The sequence below is a fragment of the Aptenodytes forsteri genome, unplaced genomic scaffold (genome assembly GCF_000699145.1).
Source record: "Aptenodytes forsteri isolate BGI_AS27 unplaced genomic scaffold, ASM69914v1 Scaffold61, whole genome shotgun sequence".
Taxonomy (NCBI): domain Eukaryota; kingdom Metazoa; phylum Chordata; class Aves; order Sphenisciformes; family Spheniscidae; genus Aptenodytes; species Aptenodytes forsteri.
In genome coordinates this window covers 1,091,873-1,099,339 of record NW_008794443.1, presented here as the reverse complement: position 1 = coordinate 1,099,339, position 7,467 = coordinate 1,091,873, and the positions used below count along the sequence as shown (strand labels likewise).

The following is a 7,467-nucleotide window of genomic DNA, read 5'->3' as shown; positions in this document are numbered from 1 at the left end:
ACTGCCGCGATGGGCAATTGAATGCTCAAGCGGGGTTGGGAAACGCGTAGCCTGAAGCTGCCAAGGCCCGGCCGCTCGCTGGAGCGCGCAGAGCGTGCCAGCCCGGCTTTTGCCCCCGCAGCCTGGACTTTGCCAGGAGCTGGCGGCGCGTTGGGGTGTTGGAGCAAACCGGATCGATTCGGAGCTTGCCCTGCACGTCGTCCCTTAGAAATGCCTTTTCCAGCGCCTTTTTCGTAGCAAAGAGAAGGGAGAGGTGGATGGGAGCTACGTCCAGGCTCGGTTCCCAGCTCTGGCATCGTCATCCGACAGGATGGAGCACGGGCGTGATAACGCGGTGCGGTGCCTGGGCGCGCGTAGCTGGTTTGGCCAGGGAGCGTGGCGTTAAGCGATAGAACACGTGTTACTTGGAGGTCGGGGTGTGGAGGGAAGGAGGAAACCGGGGGGGGGATCTCAGCGTCCGTTTTGCTCCTCTCCTAGGCGGAGATGGCAGCACCGCTCGGCCATCGAGGTGACCAACGAGCCGATCCTCGAGTTTAAGCCAGGGAGCCCCGAGCGAGCAGCGCTTCAGAAGGTACCGCTGCAGGGGATCGGGCTTTTTGGGGGTCTTTAAGGTCACAGTTTGCGCTTCTGGTGCTGTGCGGCAGCCCCAGGCTCTTTGCTGGTGGGGGGGGACGCCCCGTCCTGCCCAGCTCCCACTCCTCTTTGGGGACAGTGGGGAGTTGTAACTCCTGTCCCCGTCCCTCCAGCCCGTGAGCATCCCGTACCCAGGGGACCGAAGGAAGCCTGTCCCCAGGTTTCCCTTTGCTCGTGGGGCTGGCGGGGAGGACGGAAGGAGAGGGGGGGTGGCTGGTGGAGGTCTGCGTGTGCAGCTCTCACCACGGTGCTCTCCTCCTCCTCTCGCTTAGGCGCTCGCCAATCTGAAGGGCAAGACAGAAGCCATCCCGTGCGTGATCGGGGGAGAAGAGGTGTGGACGCCGACGGTGCGGTACCAGCTGTCGGTGAGTTTGGGGAAAAACTTCTTTAACAAGTGAGAACAGAGCAGGGGGACGTACCCGGCAGGAGAGAGGTCTGTCGGACTGGTAACTACGGAGGCTTTTCTTCTCTTTTCAGCCATTTAATCATGCGCACAAGGTGGCCAAGTACTGCTATGCCGACAAGGTGAGCGCGTCTCATTGCCCTCCCTCTTCTTTTTGTTTTTTTCGGGGGGTAAGCAGCAGCATTTCGCCTGGGTTTAGCGAGCCTTATCTCGCAGCGGGGTTGCGAGGCTTGCAGCGTGATGCGCTTTGAGATTGCTGGTGAGAAGTCTGGATGAAACGCAAATCGCTGCCCAGATTGTGAGCAGGGAGGCTCCAGGGGTGGGTGTTGGCTTTCCAAGTCCCAGGGGTCCTGGAACAAATCGGTGCTGGGAGCTACGAATTTGGGGTTGCAGTGGGAAAATGGCTGCCGTGGTTTGTGTCCGGGGATGGATGGCCACTCACCTTCCCCTCCGACCTGGTGACGGAGAGGCGGTGGGTTCCTCCTTGCTGCCTTTCCCCTTTTCTTCCGCAGGAGCTCATTAACAAAGCCATTAACGCTGCCTTGGCAGCGAGGAAGGAATGGGACCTGAAACCTGTCCAGGACCGAGCCCAGATCTTCCTGAAGGCGGCTGACATGCTGAGCGGCCCGAGGCGAGCAGAAGTGCTGGCCAAAACCATGATCGGGCAGGTAAGGGAGATGCGGGATTGACCCAGCAGATAGCTGGGGTGAACGGGAGGGAATCTGGGGAGCCAGGAGCCAGGGAAGCAGGGCAGGAAGAGCTGCCAAGGTATTTTTTGGCGTTGGGAACGGCTGTGTTGTTACAAGTGCCTGTAGCTGTGCTGCGAGGGGAAACAGGCTGATCCTAAAGCCGATCCTTGCCTCTTTGCTGAGAAAGAAGGGAGGTGAAGCTGGGAGTCCTCAAGCTTCATGAGAACAGGATCAACTGATGTGGGCTGCGATTGTCAGGGTTTACTCTTGCGAAACGCCCCAGCAGCCCTGGCTCTCCCAGGGGAGGCTGTGGGGGATCACGGGTGGATGTGACGTCCCCGGGCGCAGGCACGGGCTGCGTTTGCCTCCGCTCGGTGCAAAGGACGCGTGGCGGGATGGGGGCTTGCAGGAGGCCACATCTTTTGGAAGCGAGCACGTGGGCCGTGTGAGAGAGGCAACCCACAAACCGCATCTGGATGCGCCGTGCTGCACCGCTGCGGCTCATGGCTGCTGCATTCCGCCCCCCGCCTCCCCTCAGTGCTTTTATTTGATGCAGCCTCTCCTGGCAGGGTAAAACAGTCATCCAGGCAGAAATCGATGCTGCTGCGGAGCTGATAGACTTCTTCCGATTCAATGCCAAGTACGCCCTGGAGCTGGAGAACAGCCAGCCCATCAGCGTGGACGTCAGCACCAACAGCATGGTCTACCGGGGGCTGGAGGTGAGAGGCTGTCCCCCTGCTCGGGGAGCTCCCTTTTTTGCCCCAAGCTGTGGTGTCACGCCACGGTGAGAGGAGGCACCGCACTCCCACCGGTCTTTTTTCTCTCCCACCCGCAGGGTTTCGTGGCAGCCGTCTCTCCCTTCAACTTCACGGCGATCGGTGGCAACCTGGCAGGGGCTCCGGCGTTGATGGTGAGTGTTGTCGTGGTGGTTAAGGAGAGCCAGGGATGGAGAGGACAGTCAGGAGGAAGGCTGGGAGGGGGACCCAGTCTCTCTAACTCTGCGGTTTGCCTGGTCTGGGATCTGCAAGGAGCAAATTCGGCCTCCCTGGTTCTCTGGTGCCGTTCAATAGGACACACCTGGGCCCCTGCTTCTGTTGGGCCCCTTGAATTCAATCAGCTGTCTTGCAATTAGACTCCCATGTCTTTAATTACAAGGAGTCATTCTGCTGGCTGGATTTTAGACCTGTCCACCGACGGACAGGTGTGATGGGAGAAGCGTTGGAAAAGGAAAAACTGCCCAAACCTGCTCTTCTGGGGTTTTTATTCTGAAGCAAGGTGTCTTTTCACTCCTAGGCTGGGCTTTAGATCAAGAGAAGGTCAGGGTGCTGCAGGAGGGAGGGGAGACGAGAAATAATACGGCAGGGTTTTGTTTTCCCGCACGGTGCTTGCTCTGTGAACGGGGCTTCAGGGTGCTGTTGTGACACGAAAGTGTAATCAGTTTGTAATTGCTCAGGTTCCTCTTGGAGGACACTTTCTGGGCACAGCGGGTGCATTAGGGTGAAGGTAGGAGAGAGTGGGCCGTGGCCCTGGCATTTAGCACTGAATTGGGAGACAAGAGATCCTGGCAGACATGAAAGATGGTCCAAAAAGTCAAAGTACCGGTAAACAGCATTTCTGTACATGTCCCACCCCAATGTGCCCGTCGAGCACGGGGCCTTTGCAGGGTGAGTTCTGGGGAGAGACTGTAATAACCTGATGAATTTGGGCCAGGATTAATTAATCTATTGACGCACTGGAAAAAAACCCACAAATTGTCCTGAGCTCTTTACTAATTAGGCTCAGATTTCATCCTGGCACCAAGGATGGTCCCTCCAGCAGTAGTATCCTGTGTTGGAGGTGGAAGAGGCTGCGATAAGGGAGGACACCAAGCTTTTAATTTGGGGACGTCACATTTTAAAGCACTATTCAAGGCGAAGCATTTGAACCTGTCGGTTTTGTAGGGGAGGAGTGGGGAGAAGGAAGGGAGAGGGTGAAGCTAACGCGGAGCCGGGAGGTTTTTGGGGGGAGGGAGATGCGTTCCTCCCACCCCGGGATTTGAGGAAGGTCATCGGCTTTGGGGCGTTTGCTGATAAACTCATCCCAAAACGGACGAACCTTGCTGGGATGGGGCAAGCCCGTGCTGGCAGGTCTGGGTGAACTGTTTGGGGCATCCTGCAGTACATCCACCTCTCCCTCCTCGAGCGTGACGATAAATTCCCACCGGGCTGCTGCAGCGCGATGAAATCCCCCTGCTCGCCCTGGGCCTGGGCAAAAGGGAGCAGGGCGTCAGCGGGTGACTTGAAAAGCTCAGCAGCAGGTGGTACCCGGAATTGAATTTAGGAGAAAATGGTACTTAATAGGTGGATATTAATTAGACCCCCCAGTGTTTTAGTCACCACAGTGTGCTTCCCAGGGGATTAAACATTGCTCTTGCCTAACTAGCTGGAGAGATCAACGCAGTTAATGCCGTTGCGGCGTCGGGAGCGGGATTTCCTCGGGACCGGAGCAGTTGCTGCACCGCACCGGTATCCAGGCTGCCGGGCATGCTGTCTCCGATCGTGGCCTGAGTTAGATTTCCCGGTTGCTTGGAGATTTTTTTGCAGAGTGTGGTTTAGTTTTCTCACCGTTTGGAGTGGGAGGATTAGGGGGGGCAGGAAGGAGCTTTGCCCGCACTGCGAGTCCCTGGAAATCAGGTGCCTGGTTGAGACAGAGTCTGAAAATTCCCCTCCTGCTCCCCCGGGGCTGTGACCCTGTTGCACGGTCACGTGCGGTGGGGGCCAAGCAGTGTGACGGTTGACGCAGGGGAGGTCACTGGGCCTCCCGTGGCCCCGCGGGCTGCTCACGGAGCCGAAGGGAGGACGGTGGCATGGAGCCAAAGGGGTGGGGTGCCCCCGCCAGCCTTTTAGCGCTGTGTTTTCCAGCCAGTTGTGCTGTTTGCTTGTGCATGATTAGTCCGGGCTTGAGGTTTTATTTCACTGCTTCGGCCGGCACAGACGTCTGCTGGGTCGTGCTCAAACCCGGTGGCAGCGAGTGACAGCACTTGCGATGTCGTAAGCACGTTTCTTAGCGGCGCCATCCCATTCCCCGAGACATAAAACAGGTCCGCATTTCGCAGCTCCTCTTAGGGAAGGCAAAACTCGCAAGGGAGGGTGTGAAAGGCTGGCACAGCCACCCGGTGGTGTGAAAGGGGAGGATTTTTGTGACCAGGGCAATCACACTCCTTTTCAAAACCAGTGCTTGGGGTAAAAGGTAGGTGTGAATCACCCAAAGGTGCCGTTGCTCGGGTCCCATCTGCTGTGGGCTGCGAGACAGACTTTTGCCGGAGCATTTAAGCATTGCATTCCTGTGTTTGGGCTGAAGCCTTTCCTCGTGTGCTGACTTTCTCCTCTCCCCCAGGGAAACGTGGTCCTGTGGAAGCCCAGCGACACTGCCCTGCTCTCCAGCTACGCCGTCTACAAGATCCTTCTCGAAGCCGGGCTCCCTCCGAATGTCGTGCAGTTCGTGCCGGCGGATGGGCCCGTGTTTGGAGACACCGTCACGAGCTCCGAGCACTTCTGCGGGCTCAATTTCACCGGCAGCGTGCCGTATGTTGGGGAGGGGAGCGGCAGGGGGGGAGGGGGGCGAGGAGCCGCTGGCTGAGACGACGCTGGGTCCTCGTCTGCCCGTGCTTTGAACATGCAGGACAGCGTTGAGTAGGGTAGCAGGCAGACAACCGGCCATCCTTACGCAACGTAATTAAAGTAGGGTTTTAAAACTGATTAAAAAAGCGTCTAACCAGGTTTTCTTGCTACAGGGAGCACGTTTAATAGCAGAGTGTTTCTGTTGCTAAACTCAAGGCACGGAGAATAGGTGAAGTTGCGTGTGACACTGCCCTGTCTCCCAGGGATGCTGTGATTTGGCTTAATGAACCGCACTGCGCTGGCGGAGTGATGCCAGCTCCGGGTAGATTTGCAAACTTGTGCTCTGCCCGCGCGTCGGGGCGTGTTAGCGACGCTGAGGGCCCCGGCAGCCCGCAACGGGCTATTAAACGCGGGGACCCCGCTCCACCGGTGAAGGACACGGTCTGATGAGCATCGTGCTTTAAAGGTGGGAAGCTCATAAATTCGTATTAGTGGCTGGGCCCCCTGGGGGGAGGTTATTAGCATTTTTATTGTTTTGCAGCCAAGGGGTTTGTCACAGTAAGGACTGAAAGGAAGGGGGGAAAGGGGAAGAACAGAAACTTCTGCTGGACGCTCGCTCCTGCGGTCTCCCCTGTGACACTGCAACAGTTTCTTATTTTTAAAACTAGGGGGTTGTTGTGTAGTGCCATTGCTTTGAGACCTAGGGTCTCATTCTCAGCTAGCATCCCCTCTTCTGCTTGTAGGCGTCCCTTCTTTTGGGGATGGACGCAGGGGTTTGCTGGGGTCCCCCTCAGCAGGGCACATCACCCACATGTGCCTTTCCCAAGTGCCACCCCTGTGCAAAGGCAAGAGTGCACGAATCGGCTCCTCCTTTCTCTTCCAGAACTTTCAAGCGGCTCTGGAAGCAGGTATCCGAAAACCTGGATCGCTACCGCAATTTCCCACGCCTGGCTGGAGGTAACTGCCACTTCTTACACCTTTTTTTTTGGGGGGGGGAGGCCATGCAGGGGTGGGGGGTTCAGTTTCTCCCCTGCTCGGGGAGAAACTGAAGTGATGGCCAGGATTCCTCTCCTTGTCCAGAGAGCAAATGACACAGTAAATTCCGTCCTGTCCCAGTAAATTCCGTCCTGTCCACCCTCTGTGGCAGAAGCGTAAAGCTTGTTCGTCTGGGTGTGCTGGGTATTTGGAGGAGCTTACGGCACCAGCTCCCACCGGCACGGGATGGGCTTTTATGGTGGGGAGCTGGCACTTGGGCGGGAGGAGGTGACGCTCTGGGGTCGCAGAGCTTCCACGCCAAGTTTGGGAACTCGGGTCAGTCCCTTTTCCATCAGTTTGGTAAGCCTGCTCCAGCTCCTCGAGCTCTGGGGTTACGCTCCCCGGGATCGTGGCACTGTCCCTGTTCCCTGAGGAACTGAGGGCCAGGCAGGGCGAGCGCTGGCCGAGCCCCTTGCAAGGGACCTGGCCGTAGCTGGTGCTTTTCGGAGGCGGCGCGGCCCTGACAACTCCTCACTTGCCTCTTTTCCTCTCCCCTCTCCGGCACCAGAGTGCGGCGGGAAGAACTTCCACCTGGTGCACAGCTCGGCCGACGTGGCCAGCGTGGTGAACGGGACCCTGCGCTCGGCCTTCGAGTACGGCGGCCAAAAATGCTCGGCTTGCTCCCGCCTTTACGCCCCGGACTCGCTGTGGCCCCAGATCAAAGAGAAACTGCTGGAGGAGCACGGGAAGATCAAAGTGGGAGACGTGAGCAGAGCTGCCGGGCTGCTGAAGGGCTTTGCGGCTCAGCGGGTGGTTGATGGGATTAGAGACTGCGGTAACTGGCTACTAATTCCTATTGAACCGAGCTTTTTATCCACTGGTTCTCCCCACCACCGCCCCTCCGTGTCCCCCCCGCTCTTTTTTTTTTTTGGGCGACGTGGCCAGCGTGGTGAACGGGACCCTGCGCTCGGCCTTCGAGTACGGCGGCCAAAAATGCTCGGCTTGCTCCCGCCTTTACGCCCCGGACTCGCTGTGGCCCCAGATCAAAAAGAAACTGCTGGAGGAGCACGGGAAGATCAAAGTGGGAGACGTGAGCAGACTGCCGGGCTTGCTGAAGGGCTTTGCGGCTCAGCGGGTGGTTGATGGGATTAGAGACTGCGGGAACTGG

The 7,467-nt window shown here is 58.0% G+C and overlaps 1 protein-coding gene across 2 annotated transcripts in view; it reads left to right on the top strand.

The window, feature by feature from the left end:
* The first annotated feature begins 242 nt into the window (after window positions 1-242).
* ALDH4A1 (aldehyde dehydrogenase 4 family member A1) overlaps window positions 243-7,467 on the top strand; it is a 9,674-nt gene continuing 2,449 nt past the window's right edge. The window contains exons 1-11 of one of the 2 annotated variants that reach the window (XM_009289577.2): window positions 243-334; window positions 478-571; window positions 906-998; window positions 1,111-1,158; window positions 1,549-1,704; window positions 2,295-2,444; window positions 2,561-2,635; window positions 5,101-5,288; window positions 6,208-6,281; window positions 6,868-6,923; window positions 7,249-7,389. In XM_009289577.2, coding sequence (XP_009287852.1) covers window positions 258-334; window positions 478-571; window positions 906-998; window positions 1,111-1,158; window positions 1,549-1,704; window positions 2,295-2,444; window positions 2,561-2,635; window positions 5,101-5,288; window positions 6,208-6,281; window positions 6,868-6,923; window positions 7,249-7,389 — 1,152 coding nt within the window. In that variant the 5' untranslated portion in view covers window positions 243-257. Of the gene's footprint in view, window positions 335-477; window positions 572-905; window positions 999-1,110; window positions 1,159-1,548; window positions 1,705-2,294; window positions 2,445-2,560; window positions 2,636-5,100; window positions 5,289-6,207; window positions 6,282-6,867; window positions 7,065-7,248; window positions 7,390-7,467 lie in introns of both variants that reach the window. The other variant, XM_009289576.2, reaches the window with a different exon arrangement.